A 23,583-nucleotide genomic window follows, 5' to 3' on the forward strand; every position below is an offset into this window, starting at 1 on the left:
GTGGGGTGGGGAACCAAACATTTGGAACAATAAAAAACACTCCAATCAGCTCAGAGGCCAGAGAACAAACCAATACAGGGTCCACCTAAAAAACGAGGGGCGATGATACCTGGGGCAGTGTGGGAACCAGCTCCAGGGCTGACAGGTGCCATGTTCAACAGAAGTCGGGTGACCGAGTATGCCCAAGGACAGTAAGAAGAGACAAGGATGGGACTACAGAATATGGCTGACATTCACTTACCAGTCACCAACAACTACAACATGTTCATCAGACAAATATGTAGATCTTCACACTTGAAGTTAAAAGTCTAGAAAAGGATGTCTCCCGCCCCAAGCCCAGCATGCAGACTGAAGCCACTCAGGCCAAGTGTGTGGAGCAACAGGAGGCTCCAGGTCCCCCACCCTGGACCTCTGGCTCTGCAGCACAACAGCAATCAAGAGGTTAATTCCTGCCTGGACTTAGCCTCTGAGCAGGAGAGCGGGGACCTCTTCTGCAGCTCCCAGCCCCTCAACACCACCAGCAGAACTACGTGGTAAAAGCGTGGGTGCCAGTCAACGGCAGACCCAAACCAGCCCAGCCAAGCCAGCAAGAAAGCATGTGCTGCCAGGGGTTATCTCAGAACTAGTCTTCTTTGAAAGGGAGTCTCACTGTCTGGCAGGAACGGTCCAATTCCTTGGCTTCCGGAAAGCTGAGACCACAGGTGCACACTGCCACGGCGGGCTTTATTTCATTGCTTTGATACTAACGGTGTGAAAACAATTGCATTTTCTAGATTAACAGTCGAGAGGAAAATCCAGGGCCGCAGAGATGGCTTCGCTGGTAAAAAGTGTTGGTTAAGCGAGCACAGGGACCCGAGTGTGCACTGCCGGCACCCACATGAAAACCTAGAGCAGTGGAGAGTGCCTGTAACCCCAGCACTGGGGGGTAGAGACAGCAGGATCCCGGAGGCTTGCTGACAGCCAGTCTAGGTGAGCTGGTGAGCTCCAGGCTCAGTAAGAGACTCTGTCTCAAAAATGTGAGACTGGCTGGGGCTGGAGAGACGGACGGCTTAGCAGTCAAGAACAGGCACTGCTCTTCACCCACGTCAGGCAGCTCACAACTGCCGGTAACCAACTCCAGCTCGAGGGGATCTCACACCCACTCTGGCTTCTGCTCACATGCACATCACACACTTTAAGGTAAAACAAATCTTAAACAAAATAGAGCGGAGAGTGACTGATGAGGATACCAGAGGTCAACCTCTACCTGCACAAACATGCAGACACACGCACACATGTGTGTACATGCATGAACACACAAATAAAAGAAGGAAGCCTGTGTCAGTCAGAGAGGCGACAAACACATCTGTCAAAACCCAGCATCCATTCACAACCCAGTTCACCCCCCACGGGCATGGAAGGAACTTCACCCACTGAGAATCTGTCACTGCCCAGTTCCATCCAAAGTGACCAGCTCACGTATGACAAGTCCGGGTCCCGACCAGTGCCTCCAGCAACTCCTCCTCCAGCTTTCTTGTTGCCACGCCCTCCCTGCCCTTCCAGTGCTGGGCTCCCATTCACGGAGCTGCTGACATCCTCTGCTGTCTCCTGTGGCCTGGATATTCTGTCCGCCCTCTATGTTCTCACCCAGCAGAGCCCCAGCCTTAGATGGGCACAGGCAGTTAGAAGGGCCGCAGATCGCAGCTGTCCGGGAGCTCAGGTGGGTCCTCGGTGTGCAAGGCACCCGACTGCTGATGTGGACCCTCCAACACCACCTCCACATTGTCCTCTGTCCTCACTGGGCTGCACACACAGGCTGCACTCAAAGCCTGCACTGGGGCAGTGGGGGGCCGAGGCTGTGGCATGGTGTGCCTGAGCACGCATGTGGGGCCCACCCCTGCCTGCAGACAGACCCGGTTGCTCCTCCTGAGCCCGGAGTGCTATCTACGGTTCTGGGGGGGCCTGGGGTCCCGGAACATATGCAGCAGACTGGATTAACACTGTTTTTTGTTGTTGTTTGTTTTTTGTTGTTGGTTTTTTTGTTTGTTTGTTTGTTTTTGTTTTTCGAGACAGGGTTTCTCTGTGTAGCTTTGGAGCCTGTCCTGGAATTCACACTGTAGTCCAGGCTGGCCTCGAACTCACAGAGATCCGCCTGCCTCTGCCTCTCGAGTGCTGGGATTAAAGGCGTGCGCCACCGCCGCCCGGCATGGACTGACACCGGTTTATCATTGTCTCCCTAGGAATGTTGGCTTGGCCAAAGTAGCGAGGGGACTTTGGGCACAGAGGGCCCCACTGGAACCCACTCAGGGCCCTGTTTCAGGGACACTTCCTGGCGTTAACTCCTTGTCCCAGGAACTAAACACTGCTGATTCCCAGAGAGACGAGAGCAGCTTTTATCCTATCCTGGCTGCTAAGTATTCTGTGCCCTGGCGAGGGGGTCCAAAGAGCCCTGACTGTGATCCTCAGAGGCAGAGGTATGCAGAGGGGCAGAGGGCAGTCCTCACACTGACTTTTTCCTGCCTCCCTATGAGTTCTTCATGTTAGAGGGGCCAAACTGCTGACTCTGACATGGCCCTCTGGGTTAGGAGTAAGTCCGCTTCTACCTCATCCACACCTGGAAACAGGCATAGATAGCATGGAGGTAGAGGCAGCCCAGCTGGAGGACTGGAGCCTGGTAGGAAGCTCAACTGGAGAAAGAGCAGCACTCACCCTGGAGGCCATGCTCCTGAGTACGGGAAGATCTGAGGAGCAAGGGAGAGTGGCAGGGCCCTGGGCTCCTACATTCCTCATGTACAGACAGCGGTATGCACTGTACCACGATCCCACTGCAAACCATGTTCTGCTCCAGGAGGCACAGGCACTCTTGGGGCACATGGATGACCAGCGGCTTTGGGGAGGCCATGACTGTAGCACAAACCAGAGCTGCAGAGGGACACAAGGCTGGGACTCTGCTCAGCACATTGGGCTGCTCTGGCCCAGGGCTCTCTTGGGTAGGGGAGTCTTGTTATTACTTAACGACCTAAAATACTACTGGCTGTAAATCAATCCCTGCTTCAAGGCTGTGGGCCCTACTCCACGTGGAGGAAAGAGCAGGGCCTGGGTACCACCTGGATCTCGAGGCCCAAACCTGGCGGCCAGGAGCAGAGCCACCTCAGGGAGGCAGGCGTGAGCTAATGTCCCTGGGGTTCCGCAGGCACTCTCCAGTAGGCTGTCCTCTGCAGGCATCCTAGTGGTCATAGCAGCTCCTCCCCGACAGCCCCGGCCAGGGCTCAGGACCCTCCAGAAGGATCTCTGGCCACCAGTGGCTCTTACAACTCATGACCTCAGGTGCCAGGAATGCTCGGCGCGGCACCATCTGGTTCTGATTACCCATGCTAGGCTGCGGGCGCCTCAGCCAGGGATCTGTGTCCCGAGTGGCTGGGAGATTGATTTGGGCTCCTCGGAGGTTTTAGAAGGAGGATGTGAGGAAAGCACGTCTGAACCAACGTGGGGTTTGGGCCAAGGCAGGCGGCCATGTTTTGCTGTCATGGCACCAGTAAGGACGCTGTGGACCGGAGGCCATCTCACTGGCTCTCAGGTGTTAAGGATGACCTCAAATAGCTTGCCTTGGCAAATTACCAAATGCTTCCTTTCCCAAGCCTGGGCTTTACAGCACCAGGACCTCGGGGGCCTCTAAGACTGGACCTGCCTCTGGGTTGAACAGCACTGGACCTTCACCAGACTCGGGAACCGTTCTCACCCTCCCGAGCAGGAAGGCAGGCGAGCTCAGCGGGGGGCCGGGGGCTCCCTACCTCCTTTGATGTAGCTGGGGAGCCAGGCCCTGCCCACCTCACCCCAACTACTTCCAGGCTGCAGCGCCCCGCTCCCCTTCTGCTTTAACTTTTCGATTCATTAGTAGAGTAAAAGTTCATCTCTGGACTGGAACATGCCCATAAATTAAGTCTTAAGTTCCTGCAGCTGTTTCCCAAACATGGAGGGAGATCCCAAGAAGACATGGGCTGGAAGGGTCTCTTCCCAGGTGCAGGGCACAAGAGGCCCCAGTCGGAGGCGCACAGATCTCACAGGAGCTGCTGCCTAGGCCTCAGCCCTCTGCCTTCCGGCTGATGAGTCAAGCCGTAAAGGAATGGATGCTGGCCCCCACGGGGTGCTGCTGCTACCCTTTACCAGGCCAGCGGCAGGAGCGGGTGTATGAGGAGACCCCAAGCCTGCCTGCTGGGCTCAGCACCTAGTGAGGTGAGGACTCTGGTACACAGGTCCAGTGGGTGAGTACCATGCTTTCTCCTGTGGTTCTCAGGGCTTAGGGACGCGTCTGCAGGTTGGCCACCCTTCTCTTCACAGCAGGAAACTCTCAGACAGAGGGAAGGATGCATGGATGGATGGATGGATGGACGGACGGACGGACGGACATACAGACAGTTTTACTCTCCATCCACCATGTGCCCAGCACAGCTGGACCCCCAGGATGGTGGATATGTGCCTGCCTTCCCGGTGGGCCTCCCTGTCCACTTTCCCTCTCCTCCTGGGCGTGGCTGGTGGGGAGGCCAAGTTACCTGTGCTGTCTCTGCTTCCTAGGGAGGCACTCCTGCATCTGCCCCTCCTTGGCCACAGTCACTGTGCCCAAGCCAGGGCATGCCGTTTTGGGGCACCTCTTACAGTTCTACTCCACATCAGCCACCTTCTGATCTAGGGCTTCCCTTGGCCCCCTATCTACTGTCCACAATCAGCCCCTTTCCCAGAATGGCCTCATGCTAAGGCCCTAACTTATCCCCTGGGTTTAGTGACGCCCTCAGGACCCTGGGTGCTGTGCAGCACCAACGTAGCCCTGACTTTCCCCACCCACATGCTTCAGGAACTGTGATGAGTCACTTAGACCTGGACCTGATGTGTTCAAAGCAAACAGTACCCTCAGCTACAAGGCTTGAGCTGGGCAGCGTGAGGCTGCAGTAATGACCTCTGAAGCCTCCTATCAGATGGAGGCAACTTGGACCACCATGCCCCAAAGAAGGGTTGGCATGGCCCCCCAGCCAGGTCCACGGAGGCCAGGAGCTGGGCTATGGCCACATGATACTCTGTATGGCCTGCAGCTCTCCCACCAGGGCCGTTCCCAAAGTTTGGCCAAGGCCAGGTCTGCCTTCTGAGACTCCTGGTAATAGGCTCCTTACCTACCCTGGGTCAGGGTACCCAGGCCACCTCTGTGGTCTTTGCCGGGCCTGTACAAAACCAAGTCCTGGACATCTATTCCACAGCCCCTGCCACAGTCCCTCCATCTCAAACGGGAACAAGCCAGCTAGGCCCGTTATGCTGCACTCCAGGGGACAGAGGCAGTCCTGGGGCCATTCCAAGTGGGATGGTCCACGAGACATTGTACTGCCTGGCGGGCTTTCCTGTGACCTGTGAGCAACAGTCTCCCCAGGACCAGCTTACAGATCCCATCGGGCCATGGCTTTGCAGGACTTGCCCATAAGTTTTCTTTTTTCTTTTTCTTTCTTTCTTTTTTTTTCTTTGATTAATCAGTTCCTTACTGACCAAATTCCTCTGAGTTTTCACAAAGGAGTTTGGTCTGCCTGGACATTACGTGCCTTTTTTCTAGATGGACAAGACTTGATGGCTGTTAACCCGAGGTCCAGGAGAAACCCAAACCATGTGAATGGTGAGCCCACGCCCACTGGCCCTTGCTCCCCGACTGCCTCCGAGTGATTAATTAGCTAGGGAACTGCGGCCGCTCCTCTTCATGCCTAAATATTGTTTCGGCCTATCAGACTGTTAGTGCAGAGCAGGATAAATGAGGCCCGGGCCTGTGCACTGACCTGCAGGGACTGTTGGCTGTCCAGACTCCAGACAGCCAGCACCTTCCCGGCAGAGCCCGAGACGCCCTTGGCCTTCTGAGAGTCGAAGTCAAGGCCCATGACAGGTTCTTCATGGCAGGCGATTCGGCTGCACACCTTCCGCTCCGAGATGTCCCACAGGGTTACCGATCCATCCTCATAGCCAGCCAGAAGGAGAGGGCGGGGACTGGAGTCAGCCTGTGGGGAACAGCACAGTTGTTGGCTCCCAAAGGGTCTTGTCTCCAATGAGCGTTAGGGCCGTGCGAACATCTCTCTCCAGCCATGCCCACAGTGGGGCTGGCCCAGCCAGATTACAGTTCCTTTGCTTTCTATAATCTTAGCAGCCTCCCCATCCCTCTCATGGGGCTGGCAGGACCTGAGGAGCTGGAGGTGGAGTCCAGACCAGTCCAGCTGAGCCCCCAGGACTCACAGTCATGCATTTCCACCTATACTGCATCCTGTCCACAGCAAGGATGACATGACACCCACTGCCCACCCCACCCCCCAGCACCCTGGGGCAGCTGGGGATGGACGCAGACTTCTTCCTCATGTCCTCCACATAAGATAAGACTTGAAGTCACTCCTTGTTGGGAGCAGTCATCTTCCAGAACCCCCGGGCAGGGAAATTTCAAGCTCGGTGAGAAGGGCTTTCTGGGCTTTGTTAACGTAGCCGCAGAAGCCCCCACCCTTGGAAGCTCAGTGTGAGAGGCCCTCACTGTCGTGATGGATGAGGGCGAGGGTCAGAGGGCTCCGCGCCCTGGGCTGACGCTCGTTTATTTAGCCTCTGAAACAACTACAAAAGAAGAGTGCTGCAGGATTCCGAGTCACCCTCAGGGACATGCCATCAGTCCCTGCCCCGCACAGCGGCCCAAGAGGAACTGCACAGGGCTGAGCACCGAGGCCCAGGCTGGCTGGAGGCCTACAGCAGACAGCTAACGAACAGCACGAGGGCCAGGGCTCTCTGAGCCAGCCCAGGCTGTGGCTGGGGTGTGGTGCAGTATGAGCCTGGCGGGGAGGGGGGGGGCACTGCAGACCAGGATCTGGAAGGATGGTAATACCAAGAAAAGAAGGACACAATTACCAGACTTTCTGCAAGTACGGTGAACTTGCCAAGGCCAGAGCCACCAAGGGGGCCTCTATCTGTCCCTACAAATGGCTTCTAAACTGATTGCATCCTGCTGGCAATTCAAGTTCACGCATACAAAACAGGAAGGAGTGTGGCTCCTGGAGGGGACCTAGAGACAAAGATTGGCTCTGCTTCTCCTGCTCTTTGGAGTACAGCCTGAGAGATGGGAGCAGGCCAGGGCCCACAGGAACCCCAACGGTGTGTGCGACTCAGCTGGAGAGGCCCAAGCCTCAGACAGGGAGCCTTCTCTGAGGGTGGGTACCGATGATGTTAGCTCGGGCCTGATTTACAGCCTGACCTATCCTGTAATTATTACTGCAGCAATGTAGGGCAGCTACTTTAAAGCATGAGTTAAAGATGGACCTGAGTGTTTCAGAAAATACATCGGGTCAGGACACTTTGCCACACTCAGATCAGTGAGTTCATATCCTAGGATTTCTGGATTTAGGAGGACACAGAGCATTCCTATAACCAGAGGCTTTTTGCAGCTATAGGCTTTACATTGGATCTGTATCACCAACAAGACCATGATTTGTCCTTCTGTCAACTCTATTAATTACCTTAACAAGTTTGTACACCCCTTTCTACACATCTTTTTTCTGATGGAATTTTTACATGATCGGGCAATGACCCATGTTTTCCAGTGTGCAGAATAGGATCGGTGCAGCTATGGGCGCCTGTGCCAGGGCCTGTATGTATCATGGTCATCTCCTTGGATACTTCAGCGTGAGTAAGGTTGGGAGGCAAAATGAAGATACATTTATTTTCCCAGGAAAACCCAGAAACTCTTGAGAAACCCCATCTGGACACACTGAGGCCAAGAACTAGGCTCTGCCTGAGTCAGGCTACAGACTTGTGGGCCCAGGAGCTCTGTCAGCCCCGAAGGCTTTTCTCCGGGAAGCTGCACAGCAAAGGCTGCGACTAGGGTTGGCTTACTCAAGACTTCAAATCTAACGCAGCCCTCAGTGGAACTGCAAGGGGCTGCAGGGATGCCGGAGTGGTCAAGAGCACTGGCTGCTCTTGCAGAGTACTCGGGTTTGATTCCCAGCATCTACATGGCAGCTTGCAACAGTCTGTAACTCCAGTTCCAGGGGATCTGAAGCTCTCTTTTGACTTCCACAGACACCAGGCACACAAGTGGTGCACACACATTCATGTAGCCAAAACACTCATACATATAAGATAAAAATAAAAAAGGAAGTTGCAAGGAGAGCCAATTGAAAGCAGGCCAGACACCTTTCTGCCTTCCATGCAGACAGAATCCCTGGGGCAGGCACAGAGATGCCCTCCCATGCTTCTTGTGGGTCATATGGGATTCCAAACTGAACAAGCCCATCTCACCTCACTCACAGAAGAGCTCAAGGAGGCAGCAAGCCACGATGCAGAAATCACCAATGAGAAGTCAGAAGATGGCCAAAAGGGTTGCGTCCCCTCCCCACATGGGCGCTGCCCTGTGACCCGCCTACTGCAGTGTCTGTACCGGGTAAGACTCGGAGGCTTCCAGAATTCTTTGCAGATGACATAGTAAATAGAAGTGACCCAGGAGGGAAAGAGGCTGACCTGGATGTGGCCAGAGGAAGGCTTCACCTTGAAAAGGTGTGTAGGGCCTGTTTATGTGTGTAGGGCCTCCAGACCTCAGGCTGTGATGACTGCCTGGGTCCTAGTTGTCACAGCAGCCCCAGGAGATGGCCCGACCCTCCAACAGAAACAACTATCAACCACAAAGGAAACAGTTACAGGTTAGACTTCCCTTCATCTGCTAATGTTCCTGGGACCTCTATAAGGTAGGGAAGTAGCAAAAGTGAACGCCCAACACTGCAAGGTCCAGGCATGGTGCTGACATCAGTCAGCTTCCCCCACAGCCTCAGCAGAGCCAAGGACCACAGCTGGCCCAATTATCCCCTCCTCACAGCCACATCTGGGCATCTGTGGGGCAAGCCAGTCAGGGCCTGTGGAGGGTGGGTACTGGAATCTGGTTTTCCTGCAGTGTTTCTGTTAGGGTTTCTTCCAAGCAACAGCAGCAGCCTGGGAGAAGCGATGTCCAGTCAATGTTGGACCACGGAGGACAGCAGGTACATGTTCTCTAAAGGATAGTGCCCACAGATTTGATGACAAACCCAGCCCTGAGTGGGGCATGACTCAGGGCTGTCGGGTGTGGCTGGCGCACGCTGTCTTACCTGCCACAGCCCCAGGCACATGGGCATGCCTGGCTTGGCATCTGCCTCCGGCTTCAGGGTGCACACTGACGTCTTGGATGGCATCTCCAGAATCTGAACCTGACAGTGAGAAAACAAGCTGATTTGGGCTGATGCCAAGCTGAGTCTATGCTATGCAAACAAGAGACATTTAAGGCGATTAGCCAAGGCTGCTTCGAGTTTCTGTCTGCTCCTCTCCCTGTAGGGACCTGAGAGCAGAGCCTCCTAATTAGTTTGCACAGGCTAAAGGGCTTAGATGCTCCTGGGGTCCTTGCAAAACAAATGCTCACCTCATTCCTGAATGACCAGCCCTTCGCCAGCAAGCAGCCACGGCACGCCTTTGCCCCAGTTTGTCATTTGGGCAAAGCAGCCTGGCTTACTTGGTCCTGCTTACTCCGGCCATCCTCCTTCCTTTGCTAGCCTCAGTCAGGATTTGCAAGGGCTCTCTTTGAACAACCTCACACACATAAAATGATGCAAAGTCTTGTTCAGAAGGCCTCAACTATCTACCTAGGAAGTCAGCAAGTTGCCAGAGCGAAAGCCAGGTCCACTGAACCCTGGTTTCCCTGTACCCAAGTACCTGACTTACCAACCCAGACTACCTAGATGCCAAGCCCTTCTGTGCCTGGGTTGGGATGGCCCTCGTGGCCCATATGGCCCAGCTTCCCATTGGGCATGCAAATCCAAGTGGACTGCTTGTATGCTGACCAGCACCATCCACAAGGACCAGGCTGGATTGGGTTCCCAGACATCCTGTATCTACGGTGCTAACCTGGTACCCTTATTCATTTGGGGAGATGTGACACCTCTCCTGTGAGCTTAGCAGAACAGAAGGGCCCCATATGACATGCCGCAGCCCAGCACAGACCAGATGTTTCCTATGCCTTTTATCTGCCTGGGGTTCTACTGCACTGTTGTGCCTATGTGTACCTTCTGGGGTCATGTGAGCTGAGCCGATTCTGGAATCCTGGAGTGTCTCTAGGTACCAGCAAGAGCAATTCTCCATGGCAACTAGCAAGAGCATGAACACAAATCTGCTTAGCGTGCCTTGGTCTACACACAAGGCATCAGAGCTCCAAAGGGATGGAGAGAATTAACTGGACAGCATATATACCAGTATGGCCAGGCTGGGACAATTTCTGAGAGGCCAGAGTGTGGGCAGCCACCCGAGTCCTGTGGGGCTGGGTCCAGGGCTGCTTCCAGGCAATGCAGAATGCCAAGCATACAGCCTGGTCCTTCAGTTGGAGTCCGGCTGATGTGCCCACTTCCGATAATGGGGGCCAGGGTGCTTGCTCTGTGGCAGGGTAATCTCACCAGAGTCCCCATAGTGAGTGGACTTCTAGTGGCCGAATTAAGCACCAGGAATGGCCCACGGCTCTCTGTCTCATCTGCTGCAGGCAAGTCTTGTAACCCTGCCTTTGCATGTGGGAGGAAACATGCTCAGGCCTTTAGGAGACAGACTGAAGAACACTTGGCTGTCTGTGGGAGGCGGTAAGGGAGAGGCCTAGGCGCCGGTAATGTCGAAGGACAAGAAGGCATCAGGATGGCTGTCACTGCTCCAGGGACCAGTAAGCACGACAGTGCCCAGAAGATACGCTTCCAGGGAGGCAGGGAGTTACCGTGAGGCAGTACTCGGTGCCCAGAGGGGCTGGGGACTAGTCAGACTACACAGCAGACACGCCACCCGAGGGCAGAGGAAGCAGAATCCATCACGGGAAGGGGTGCCCAAGATACGGAAGGGGGCGTGTATGGAGGGAGCCGGGGCAGAGGACAACACAGGCCGGGAGGTAGGGCTGCTGCGGGGAAACCGAGATGAGCGGAGGCGGTGGGCCAGCAAGTGCGCATTAGAGCGGCTCCCAGGCCGGAAGGCAGGGAAGGGGAGCGGGCTCCTGCCCACAGTCCTGTCTCCTCAGGCCCACGGCCTCCACAGCCAGCAGCACGAGGAGGCAGCTCCTGCCGGGGCTGGCAGATCAGGCCTGTGCACCGGGTTAGGCCTGGCTCCTGCCCAAGAAAAGTCATTTTGTCTCCAAGCAGATCTAGTTCATAAATAATGAGATAGTAACAGGCATTTATTTGTTCATGATTGCATTTAAATCACCAATTAGGAGCTACATACACTTTTCTTGCCAGTTTGCCAAAAACCTGTTAAAAGTTTTATTAATGTGAGGGGTGGGGGAGTTGCTTCCTCCTGTACAGCAGGCCAGGCAGTACCAGGTCATCGAGAGCCACAGACCCACAAGATGCCACGCAAAGGGTTAAGAGAGCTCAGATACTCTCAGGCCGCTGATCAGAACAGTCTTCCTCTGTGGAGGTCACAGGTTTCTGTGCAGTTTTAACCAGCTTCCTGGCCCTAGTCCTCAGTGCAGGTGGCATTTGTATTTTCAAAAGTTTCTATTACACTTATGTATTCCTCTGTGTGTGTGTGTGTGTGTGTGTGTGTGTGTGTGTGTGTGTAACTTCTGTGACACGGTTCTTTCTCTCACCGCGCAGGCTCTGGAAACTGACTCAGGTTGCAGCCAGGCAGCGACACCTTTACCTGCTGAGCCATCTCAACAGCCGGATGCTGTATTTTCAGAAGCTGCCAGCCCGTCCTGGGCAAATGGTTATTTTCCAGTCTGCCTGGAATCTGCCTAAACTGGCTTGGGCCCAAACAATGCCTGGGAGCACGCTCCCACTCCTCACGGCCGTCTGGGTGGCCACACTTGCCCAAACCTAACATTTTCCCTTCTGGAAACAAAAGCTGGCGTTGGGTGCCAGATGGAAAGCTCGAGCGTCTGTAGGAGGCCCCATGCTCAGGGTGGCTGGGCACTGCTCCTTCGGCTCCCAGAGGCCTGGAGAAGCAGGCTAGGCAGGGTGCTGCCCTGGGTCTGACCCTGGGATCCTGCCCCTCTGATACAGGACGGATGCTGGGTTGTCTATGCTCTCAGTACATATCCAGACTGGGCTCCTAGACAGCCCGGGGCTCACCATGGCTCCTACCTGAGCCCCTTAGATCCAGCCTCTCCCTGCTGCCACAACGGGGTCTCCTTGAGCTCTCGCTCACGTAGGGACAGTCCCTGTCACGGTCTGTGGACTGTGCAGATTTTGTATCTGCACCAGCCTTCCCAGAAGGCACACGTGTGGAGTGCAGTTTCCCTGCCCTGAGTGTCTGCGCTGAAGCACAGCCCTGGTGTTTTGGCTGCTCACCACTGGCCATGCCCTCTGCCCACAGCTCTGCATACAGGGTGATGGCGACTCCACAGGGAGAAGCCCTGAGACAGGGTTAGTTCCTTACAGAAAGCAGAGGGTTCTAGCGCTGCCGCCCGGGTCCATCTCCGTCTCCGGGGCTCCCGGGGCTCTCGCCTCACTGCTGCCGGGCTGCGGTTTTCAGATGTTGTGTGTGTGTGTGTGTGTGTGTGTGTGTGTGTGTGTGTTCCCCCTGTTCACTTTCTTTTTGCCAGTGTGTGGAACAGTTTGGTTCACAGAAGGCTTGGATGCCCCGGAGTTCCTCTGCACCTCTTCTTACCTCCAGACTCGTCCCATTCTGGCTTTGAAATTCAGGCTTTGTCCTCCCTTCCCCAAGCTGGTGGCCACTCCCTCCTCCTGCAGCCTCCAGAACCTTCTCTCCCTGGGATGCAGCTCCACCCCCTTGTGAAGTCCCCTGCAGCCTCAGTTCTCTTCACCCTGTCCCTGGACGCGTGTCTCTGTTGCCTCTTCCAACAGGCTAGCACCAAGGCCCCCGATTTCTGGAGGTTCCTCTCTCTATATATATAATGTGTATGTACATGAATATGTGAGCAGACATGTGTGCTTATGTGCATGTGTGTGCACAAACACTCAGGCCTAGACACAGCCCTGAGTGGCCCTCCTCCAGGAAAAGCATCATGCTGAGAACCAAGGTCTGCCGGAACCCTTCTCGATTCTCACCATTGCCCTGGAAGGGTCAGAGCTCACAGGCTGTGCATCAGCCCGAGGCTGCTGGAGCTGCGGCGGCGGCGGTGGAGCAGGTAAGTTGCAGAGAGTCCTGTGCTAGCACTGGGCCCTCCTTACCGGGGGAGGGCAAGTGTGTCTGGTTAGGACAAACCCAGTGTCATCAGTGCATGGAAGGGAGCTTCAGAGGGCCGGTCCTTACCTCATCGCTGCCCTTCCCAGGCACAGCAAGCATCCAGCATAGCTGTCCCCGGGCCAGGACTGAGCTCTTGCAGAAGCCCACGCTGTCCAACTGAACTGCGTCCATGATGGTGTTCCTGCCCTCTGCCAAGTCCCACAGGCACAGTCGCAGGTCCCGGCCCTGGCTGACGAAGCAAGGGGAGGAGGAGATCTGTGAGACACTGTAAGCATCATGTACCCACTGGACTGGCATCTATCTGGTCTCTGGCCCTTCAGTGCTGAAGGAGGCCACGTTTCCAGAAGACGGCCAAGTAAGCTTTGTACCACCCAGGCTAGCAGCCTCGGATAGGAGGGTTTCTCCCTCAGTGTTCACAGCTGAGTTGGCATCTAAGGCACTGAGGCCAGGACATTCAGTAGACTAAGAATGTGGACACTGAGGCATGCACCTATGGCCAGCCTCCTGCCGCTCAATGCCACTCAAGTATGCCTTGCACCCCTTCCTTCTCTGTAAACTGCCTGTAAGGACTCAGAAATCTCCCTCGGGTCTCTTCCAAAGTGTATCTGAGACCTACATTCAAAGTGCCAGGCAAGCATGTAGAGAGCAGCTCGAGGCATCACCACCCGAGCTGGAAACAATCCAGCTGCTCGGCAACAAAGGAACAGCCAAGGACACTGTGCCACAGAGTGCCACTCAGCAAGGGACGGCGCCGACTGCTGACACACGCAACAGCTGGGAGGAAGCTGGGCCACGGTCTGCTAAGTGAAAGAGGCCAGATCCGAAGGATCTGCAGTGTGTAACTACAGCCCTGCGGTTTCTAGAAAAGGAATGGGCACAGGGATGGAGAGCCATGAGAAAGCGGACCACAGTGGGCGGCTCTAGGCTTTGTGGGATGACAGGCTGCTTCATGTGGCCTTGGGGAACCGGACACATGGCAGTGCTGTGCCAAACCCACAGATCCACAGACAGTGTGACTGTCATTGTGTACAATGAAAACAGCCCCAGCCAGCTGAGCAAGAGCCAGGAGCCGGTGAGGGACTGCTCTGACTGTGTAGATGACAGGACACTGGTTCAGGAAGCACACACGGAAGCTGAGCTGAGGCACGTGGAGAGGTGCTGACTGAGACTGTATGGCTAGATTCCTAACTGTAAAACAGTGGGCCTGAGCAGGCCTGGACCCTTACAGGCACTGGCTCTGCCCTCTCTGGCAGAGCCAATATTGGCACCAGTAGTGGATGTAGGGATGTGGTTCCTTTCCAAAGAGCTGCGGCACAGCTGGTGAGCACATAAAACTGTGGGTCACGTCAGAGCCTAGAGGTCAGTGTGAACATGTGTGTGGCCAGACACATGCAGATAGGACGGACACACAGCAGAACACAGGTGGATGTGACAGTATGGGCAATGTAGGTTCAAGTTTCCGTCCCCATGTGCCACCCATGGACAGCCCGGGGCTCAAACTCATCAGTTTTCTAATCACCACAGTCAGATTTCTGGAGACGTGGATTCTGGGGCTGGAGTCAGGGAAGACCAGGATGGGGTTCAAGTGTCTTGCAGTGTGGGAAGTGAGGGAGCATCAACAAAACAAAAGAAACAAAAGATGCTCTTGGCAGCGAGCCAGGGAGCGCTCTTCCTCATGGGCTCCTCAGTTCTGATCACAGCAGCGTTCTACCAACCGGAGTGAGGAGGAAGAGGGAAACAGAGTCCGACGAGAACACAGACAGGACTACTGCAGGCAGAAGCCACTAGTGGGAAAAACCAGGTATGAGCACAGGCTCGACGTGTCCCCAGAATTTTCTAGGGCCTGGACTGGCTTTAGCAGGCCTGCATGTCCTTGGACACCCCGCCCCCTTCTATGACCTGATTCTCAAGAACCTAGGAAATACTACAGGTGGAGGGCCTTTTTTCTTTTCTCCTCCTCCTCCTTCTTTTTCTTCCTTCCTTCCTTCCTTTCTTTTTTTTTTTTTTTTTTTTGTATTTTGAGACAGGGTCTCTATAGAGTTCCTGGCTGTCCTGAAGCTCACAGAGATCCTTGGGCCTCTGCCTCCCAAGTCCTGGGATAAAAGTCCCCTGCTTCCCCATTTTCTAAAGGCCTCACTGCCAACAGCATCTTTTTATTTCATTTGTTTTGTTAAGGGCCATCAGGCCCACATGAGGACCTCTTTTCTAAAATATGTGGGACTGCAAGTGCTCAGGTATTTTCAGAGTTTGGAATATTTGTGTAAATGTCACCAGGTAAGCCTCCCTATTGTGAAAACAGGAAATATGAAACGCTCTGAAATCTGAAACTTTTTGATGCTAAAACTTTCAGATTTTTATGTAGGCAGTGGTGGTGCATGTTTTTAATCCCAGAACTCAAGAGGCACAGACAGGTGAATCTCTGGGAGTTCGGGTCCAGCCTGGTCTACAACATTCCAGGTTAGCCAGAAATACATAGTGAGACCCTGCCTCAAAGACCAACAAGAAGCAAGCTTTCAGATCTTCAGATTAGGGAAGGTCAACTTCTTGGATGCTGACATGGGCCCGCAGACACTTGGGTGACTGAGGCCGGTCTCACCTGCCACGGAGACACAAGACTCACGCACCTCCAGCACCACAAGGTCGGCAGTCACCACACTGGGCTTCCTCCCCAAACCCAGGGCCTGTCTTACCCTGACCCTGGGGGCATTCTGCAGAGCACCTGAAAAGTACCGGGATCGTGGGAAACAAGGACCGGGGAACCGATCCCAGAGCCCACACGCAGCTGTGAGCATTTCCTTCCTGTCCCTGACCTTGGACACTGCTGTCAACAGGGCTGAATATGGAGGGGAAGAACAGAAAGGATGATGGGATGGCGGGCTTTGCCTGCATCCCACATCAACAGAGGAACTGGGAATCTAAAAGAAGCAACAGTGAGCTCTGGAGGTAGGCTAAGATTGCCCATGTCTTAGCATAGGCTCCTTCACAAGACTCAGGAGCCCGACCACATGGGGAAGGCCTTACCACTGTGACTCCATTACCATGAAGACACCCCTAGGAGAGTACAAATATATGTCACCCTGTTGCAGAGATAATCTGCGATAGAATAATGATGTTATGTAAAATATAAATAGGACTTCACATATCAATAAGAAAAATGCAGTCAGTCCAGTAGAAAAATGGGCAGAAGCCAGTGGTATCCCAAACTGGCCTGAAACTCAGCAATCCTGTCTGGCTTCCTGAGCACTGGGACCACAGGTATGAATTAAGTACCCGGTAGTCTTTTGTTTCCCTAACTTAAAGTTAGGAAAAAACTCATTAAAAAAAAAAATCTGCTCTTTTTCCAGACATTCAGCAAGACAGTCTAGCAGTCCTGGGCTGCTGCCCACGGCACGGTGGGCGGTGCTGCGTCCTTGACGGGGCAGTGGTTACTCAGGTGCTATAAGGGTCTGCGTACTCCTCATGAGCCTGTAAATAAGTGGTTTCATGATGAGGAAGGTAAAGAAACGCTAGCCGGGGCAGCTCTTGTGGCCCAGGTGCAGCCAGGGCTGGGGGTCCTCCAGCCTGGGAGACATGAAAGCACACAACCCTTGCAGGGCCTCTCGGAGAAACGTGGGCCCAAACACAGCTGAGGCCGGGCAGCCTTGGTGGGCCGTGGTCTCCAGCACAGTGCAAATGCACCTGGCCATCCACACCTGCAGCCCCCCCCCCAGGCCTCCCGACCTCAGGGGGGCTGCAGGAGGGGCTGCAGCACCACCACCCTGGCTGGGAGACAGGCTGATTATGTAAGTGCCAGCCCCAGGCTACCCGTCATGCCTTTCAAGCCACCCAAGTGTCCGGGCCCTGGGTGAGCAGGGACTCCTGAGGGCTGAACTTTCAGCTCTTTTGAGCCTGGGCCCTGCTTTATTCGTCCCTGACTTTTTTTTTAGCACATGGTGCGATCACCTCTGCCCACTTCTAAGCCACAACCCAGAGCCTTTCTATCAGCTGCCTCTGGGGCTGGTATCGGCTACCTCAGACGGCACCTCCCAGACCTGTCTACTTCCCAAAGGCTAGAGCTGGTCCCACACTCTTCACAAGCCACAGCCAAGCTGGCAAGATGCTCCTAAAGCCCTCAGTTCTGGCTGAAGGTAGTCACAGGGGTCTGTCAGAGTCCCCAGCATAAGTCCCCTGGGACCTGGTGCTCCCTTGTGCTGCTGTGACCCACCTGAGGAGCTGGTGCCCCTGGGGCAGTGTCTTCAGCCAGGTCACACCCTGGCCCCTGTGGCCATTTAGAGTGGCGACTATCCTTCTGGTCTGCAGGCTCCAGATGTGCACCAGGCCACTCTGCGACCTGTTGGAGTCAAGCACAGGCGGGATAGGGGCTGCCGTCAGTAGACATCTTGAACATGTTGCTCCAGGCCAACACCACACACAGCCAGTGGAAGGCGACAGACCCCAAACTGAAGGTCAGCAAAGGGGGCCAGAGGGCCTGCAGGTGGGGCATTAGTCAGAACTCAGCGGTGTGAGACAGAGGCATGACTCTCTGCTTCTCCAAGGAGTTCCAGAATGGACAGTGTCTCAGGAGGTTCTGAGAGGGTGGCAAGCAGTGTCTTCTGCCAGCACCTTAGATAAGTACCACGCTCTGTGAAGCCCAGTGCTGGACATCACCCTGGGCTTGGGGTGGGGCAGCTGTTACTCACCCCGAGAAAAGGAGTGGGTTCCCCAGGGCTTGGGAGGCTGGGCAGAAATGCAGCGTGTTCACAGGTGACTGTGTGCCTCGGAGGACAAATCTGGGACCAGGCGGTGGTGGGAACGGGCCTGCCATGTGGTGGATGCAGACCTGGGGTGCAAGGGAGAACACGTGAGTGGCAGAGAGCTCTACATTCTCCAGAAGGCAGCTGGAGAGAGCATCTAGAAAGCTGTGGACTCAGTACCCAACTTCTGCCCCTTCTGGGAAAAGGATGCTGCTCGCCATCATGCAGACAGGTTCTGTGGCTGCAGAACAGCCAGCTCTTCATGGACCACCGGGCTGCCGGAAGCGCAGCCCATCCTTACCCCAACTGCCAGCCTGTCACCGTTCCTGGTGGGCACCTCCAGGCTTCCCGTCCCCACGTCCCCATCTTATCTGTCAGCTCTGGTGCTACAAAGATCCAAGTCTGTCGTCCCTCCTTGGCAAGCACGATCTGGGAACCCCGTATGGAGGTCTTGCTGCCTCTACAATAGAGCACTTGCTACCAAGCTCAAGGCCCCGGGTTCCATTCCAGCACCACAGAAAAGGAGCCTTTGCTTAGCCAAATTTGATTCAGGTTCCTGGACCTTCTGGCAGGTCCATGTGAACACTTTTGGCAAAAACTCTAAGTCAATTTAATATCACCCCATACCCATTATCTGCACGCTTTCAGAATGATCAGGTCCCCTCAGCCTTTACTGCTTACCCTGGCCTGCCTTCAGTCTGGATCCCCAGACTCCCGATACATCCTCTCACTTTTTTCCATGCACTGTGTGAAGATGTATTGCTGTAATTGGTGTAATAAAGAGCTGAGTGGCCAATAGCTAGGCAGGAGAGGATAGGCAGGACTTTGGGGGACAGAGAGGACTCCAGGAGAGGCAGAGTACACAGGATGTGCAGGAGGAGAGGTGACAGCCATGAGCCACAGGGCAGAATGCAGATTAATAGAAATGAACTCATCTAAGTTGTAAGAGCTGGTTGAGAACAAGCCTAAGCTATAGGCCAAGCTTTCATAATTAATAAGAAGTCCGCATGCCATTATTTGGGAGCTGGCAGGACAGAGAAAGACTTGTTACACTTCCACCTGCCCCCTGCTACAAACCCCGGCTTGTCACACTTTTCAGTTAGGCCCAATCTCTTTCTCTCACAAGAGTCCACGTCCCTCCCGCTATGGTGCTCCCCGGGGCAGTATTCGGGACTGCCCCTCCCACAGTGACCCTGCATACCCACAGCACTCATCCTGACACGCACTGGGCTGACCCTCCCAGCAGGCGGGTGACTCCCTTGGGAGCCCTCCACTCTGGAGTCCCTTGTCTTTCCTCCCTAACGTAGAGTAATGGCACACCTGGATGACGGACACCATCCCTGCCCCATGCCAGCTTGGGGAGTCTGGGCTGTGCCACCCCTGCCCTGTGCCCAGTGCCAGCGCCTGCTCAGCAGACGTGTTTACAGATGAGAGCTGTGTGGGTCCTGAGAGTACAAACAGCCCTGCTGGATCCCGGCCTCAACTGCCAAAACTTCTAAGTATTTTTGTTGCTTGTTTGTTTGTTTGTTTTTCAAGACAGGGTTTCTCTGTGTAGTCCTGGCCGTCCTGGAACTCTCTCTATAGACCAAGCTGGCCTTGAATTCAGAGATCCGCCTGCCTCTGCCTCCCAAGTGCTGGGAATAAAAGTGTGCACCATCATCGCCAGGTCAAAACTTCTAATTATAACCACGCTGAGACTAGCATTTTTTTTTTTTTTTTTTTTTTTTTTTTTTTTTGGTTTTTCGAGACAGGGTTTCTCTGTGTAGCTTTGTGCCTTTTCCTGGAACTCACTTGGTAGCCCAGGCTGGCCTTGAACTCACAGAGATCCGCCTGGCTCTGCCTCCCGAGTGCTGGGATTAAAGGCATGCGCCACCACCGCCCGGCGAGACTAGCATACTTTTTACTTTTGAGAAACTGAGGCGGGAAATGATTGGGTGAGGTGCCCCACATTTCTGGGAATGGGGCTGAAATGCTCTCAAGGCATGTGCCACCAAGAGGCGGAGCAGCCAGGAAAGGTACATGGGAAGGGGCAGGACCAAGTCATCTGGCCGCATCCACAGAACTGCTGGCCCAGCAGACAGACCACTCCACAAAACACAGGACTTGTATTTAAGACCTGCTAGGGTCTGCCTTGCAGAGGAGAAAATTCCAGTGCCCTAGACCACACATTCAACGTTGTCTGCAGTCCACCCCTCACACCAGCCCCGTCCCTCAGCTGGCTGCTCTTCACAGGCAGGGGTGGCCCCAGAGCCACGAGCTGGGATGAAGGCACAGGAGAGAAGGTCAGAGGCAGACGGCAGGGGAGCTACCGCAGGTCGTTTCAGGAGTCTTTCCACCGGGCAAGGGCACATCCTACTCTCCTTACAGGCAGCCCGCACAGCAGGGAGGCGCAGCTCTGCCCAACCTGGGTGGTAGCTGCTGCCCTCAAAAGAACACGGCAAAGAAAAGAATGGAGCAAAAGAGCCAGGCGGGATTCTTCCAGAGTGGAGACTGGGCTTTAGGGCTGGTGCGGAATGTGGGAGGAGAGCCTACAGGCTGAGGCCACACACAGCTATGAGCAGTCCAGAGGCCAGGGAGGCAAAGGCTTCTGTGATAGGCAGCCTCTCCTGTTGTTCCCCATCAAGGACATCTTCTCCAGCATGGCCCAGTTCCACACCTCTACACTATCCTATGCCCTCACCCTTTCCTCTGTTACAGGAGATGCAGGTATGGGCTCTGATCCATACCACAGTGGAAGGCAGTCAGCAGTCAGAGCCAGGCTCCCAGGAGACCCGGGCCCTACGGAGGGCAGTCTAGGAGGACGGGGTAGGATCAGGGCCGTGCCAGGGAAGGCCAGTGAGGTCTTACCCATGACAGTGGCATGAGATCAGACAGGAATCTAGTCCTACTGACCTGATGTAGGTCCCGCCAGGTCAAGCCCTAACTCTACCCTTGGACCCTGACTCCCTCAAGGGCTTTCAAAGAAAACAAGGTCACCGGGAATGCACGTATAAACTGCCAAATCCCTTCTTTTTTTTGGGGGGGGGGGGGTTAGGGAAGGAGCTTTAGCTATACAAAACTCATCATCTGCTAAAAGCTAACTCTTCGCAAATGTGAGGTGACTTCTGCAGAGAAGACATGACCTCTCACTGTTCAGACACGTGACCCTGGAAAGATCACATGCTGGAAGAACTGCCTCAATCAGGTGGCCCAAAGTACAGGTTCAGAGGGCAGCTGTGGGCCCTCCAAAGCCCAACTGTGTTCTCACCAGATCCAGGTCCACAGGCGCTAGCCCCACCCACCACTGCCAAGAACTTAACCTCTTACAGCATGTTCACCCAAGAGGAAGCCCCAAGGCCAGGATAGGGGCATCCGCCACACGGGTCCACACAGTGAGGTCTGACAGGCTATCCCCCTGTAGGAGGCCACTTCCGGCAGGCACGGGGTGTAATCCAGATACCACACATACTGTAGCCATGTGCATATACACAGACACACAGATGCTCACACTTATACATGCATACATACACACCGACCACACAGATGCACCCCCTTCAGATGCATTCCGCACACAAGGGCATACAGACCCTCAAGTACACACCAAAACACATGTGTACACTTGTGCTCACATGCACACTCATGCACATACATGTATAAGAGTTCTCACACACATGACCCTGGGCATTGCCAGCCTAAGCTCAGCCCACACTTGCCGCCTGCCTGCGGCATGGTGGGAGTTTCCAGAACCTCACAGCAGAAGGCTCATTGTGAGGTGATGAAATCAAGGTCTCCTCTATTGTCTCCCCAGAAATGCAGGGAACAAACCCGTCACGTCACGCTGTTACAACAGCCGAAAAGCTCAGGCCAAAATGATGCATCAACAATTAAGGGCTCCATCATTTCAGGCAATTAAAATAAACGCTTTATTTGAAAACTAATTAATTCTACCTACATATTTTTCCTATGACAATATCCTATGATTACTTGATTTATGACACCTAATTATTCTTTATTAATCTAATTGAGAATAATTGTATTATCCTATCTCTCCTGGCCCCTGGCCGCCCCAGTGGAGGCCTCGGCCCTTGTACCCGGCCCATGCACAGGCGGCTTCTGCGTGGTGTGAGGCTGTACCTTGTCTCTCCCACTGTGAGTGGGAGGGCGAAAGATCAGGAAACGATGCAGCACACTGGGTTCTGCCTGCTCTTCAAGATGTCGGAGCACGATAAATTATTTTAAAAATTTACAGGAGAGACAACCTGGCCATTTGGAAATGGATGACCTTTCCTATAAATGTTACAAGTGCCAAAGGCCCTTGGCCCACACAGTGAGTGATAACAGTGTCCCCTGGGCAAATCACAGCAGCCTTTGTCTAGAGGCCCCAGGGTCACCCTCATGGAGAGGCTCCCTCTCTATGACTCTACTGTGCTGCTAATTCTAGGTCAACTTTTACACAAGCTAGAGTCATCCATGAAAAGGGAACCTCATTGACAAAATGCCTCCATCAGGTTGGCCTGGGCATTTTCTTGATTGATGATTGAAGGTCCAGTCCACCGGTGGTGGTACCATGCTTGTGCAGGTGGTCCAGGTCACATAAAAAAGCAAGCTGAGCGAGCCATGGAGGATAAGCCAGTAAGCAGTGTTCCCCCATGGTCTCAAGTTCCTGCCTCTGCTTGAGTTCCTGCCCTGAATTCACTCAATGACACTCTGTGATCAGGACAACTATGCCCAACAAACTCTCCCAGTTGCTTCTGGTCCTGGTGTTTTATCACAGTAACAGAAAGCAAACTGGGGTGGAGGGGATACATCCCAAATCAGGTCTGAAAAAGATCCAATCTGGTAAAAAGTCGCTGGGAAATAGTTTTCCAGGGTTACTCTTTTGTGGTTACTAGTCACAAAGGAAAGTGTACCTTTACAATGAAGACACCTAGCTGTCACCACCTTCCCCAAATGATAGAAGCATTGCTTATCTCCTGATGATATGCGATAAGATGTCATGGCATAATCTGCATGAACCCATGCTGACAATGTCCAAACATGAATCTGGCCATGAGAAACAGACATCTCCAGACACGGGACTGCACAAGAAAATTAGCTTAGGCATGTGAAAATGGCTAAGGTCAAGAGAAACTACAGAAACAAAAGGCAGTGATTCTTTGATATTAAAGTAGACTGTAGACATATCAAAACCAGGCGGGCAGCTCTCAGGAGGTAGAGACAGGCAGGTCTCTGAGTCCAAGGCCTGGTTTACAAAGTGAGTTCCAGGCCAGCCAGGGATACACAGAGAAACCGTCTCAACCCCCAATCCAGAGAAAGAGAGGGGGGGAGGGGGGGAGGGAGGGAGGGGGGGAGAGAGAGAGAGAGAGAGAGAGAGAGAGAGAGAGAGAGAGAGAGAGGGAGGGAGGGAGGGAGGGAGGGAGGGAGGGAGGGAGAGAGAGAGAGATATCTCACAACCCAATGTGCCGTGAGCCTCAGATATTAAATTAGATACAGGATCAAAACAGAGAGGGCCAGGCTGGGCACGAGGGTGCACCCCTTTAATCCCATCTGTAGGAGGCAGAAGCAGGTGGGTCTCTGTGAGTCTGAAATCAGTCTGGTCTACTCAGAGTTCCAGGCTAGACAGATAGGGCTACAGAGATACCTTGTCTCGAAAAACAGGGAATGGGGTGGGGGCTTAGAAAAGAAAGGCTAGGATCAGGAG

General features: G+C 54.2%; 1 protein-coding gene across 1 annotated transcript in view; it reads right to left on the reverse strand.

Annotated features, from left to right (window-relative positions):
• Nucleotides 1-23,583, reverse strand: part of Gnb1l (G protein subunit beta 1 like) — a 73,920-nt gene that overhangs the window by 8,298 nt on the left and 42,039 nt on the right. The window contains exons 3-7 of the mRNA XM_028854178.2: nt 17,850-17,989; nt 17,375-17,500; nt 13,237-13,399; nt 9,108-9,206; nt 5,787-6,002 (exon numbers count right to left, since the gene is read on the reverse strand). Of these exons, the coding sequence (XP_028710011.1) occupies nt 5,787-6,002; nt 9,108-9,206; nt 13,237-13,399; nt 17,375-17,500; nt 17,850-17,974 (729 nt within the window). The 5' untranslated portion in view covers nt 17,975-17,989. The remainder of the gene's footprint in view (nt 1-5,786; nt 6,003-9,107; nt 9,207-13,236; nt 13,400-17,374; nt 17,501-17,849; nt 17,990-23,583) is intronic.

Source organism: Peromyscus leucopus, chromosome 12 (assembly GCF_004664715.2).
Source record: "Peromyscus leucopus breed LL Stock chromosome 12, UCI_PerLeu_2.1, whole genome shotgun sequence".
NCBI lineage: Eukaryota > Metazoa > Chordata > Mammalia > Rodentia > Cricetidae > Peromyscus > Peromyscus leucopus.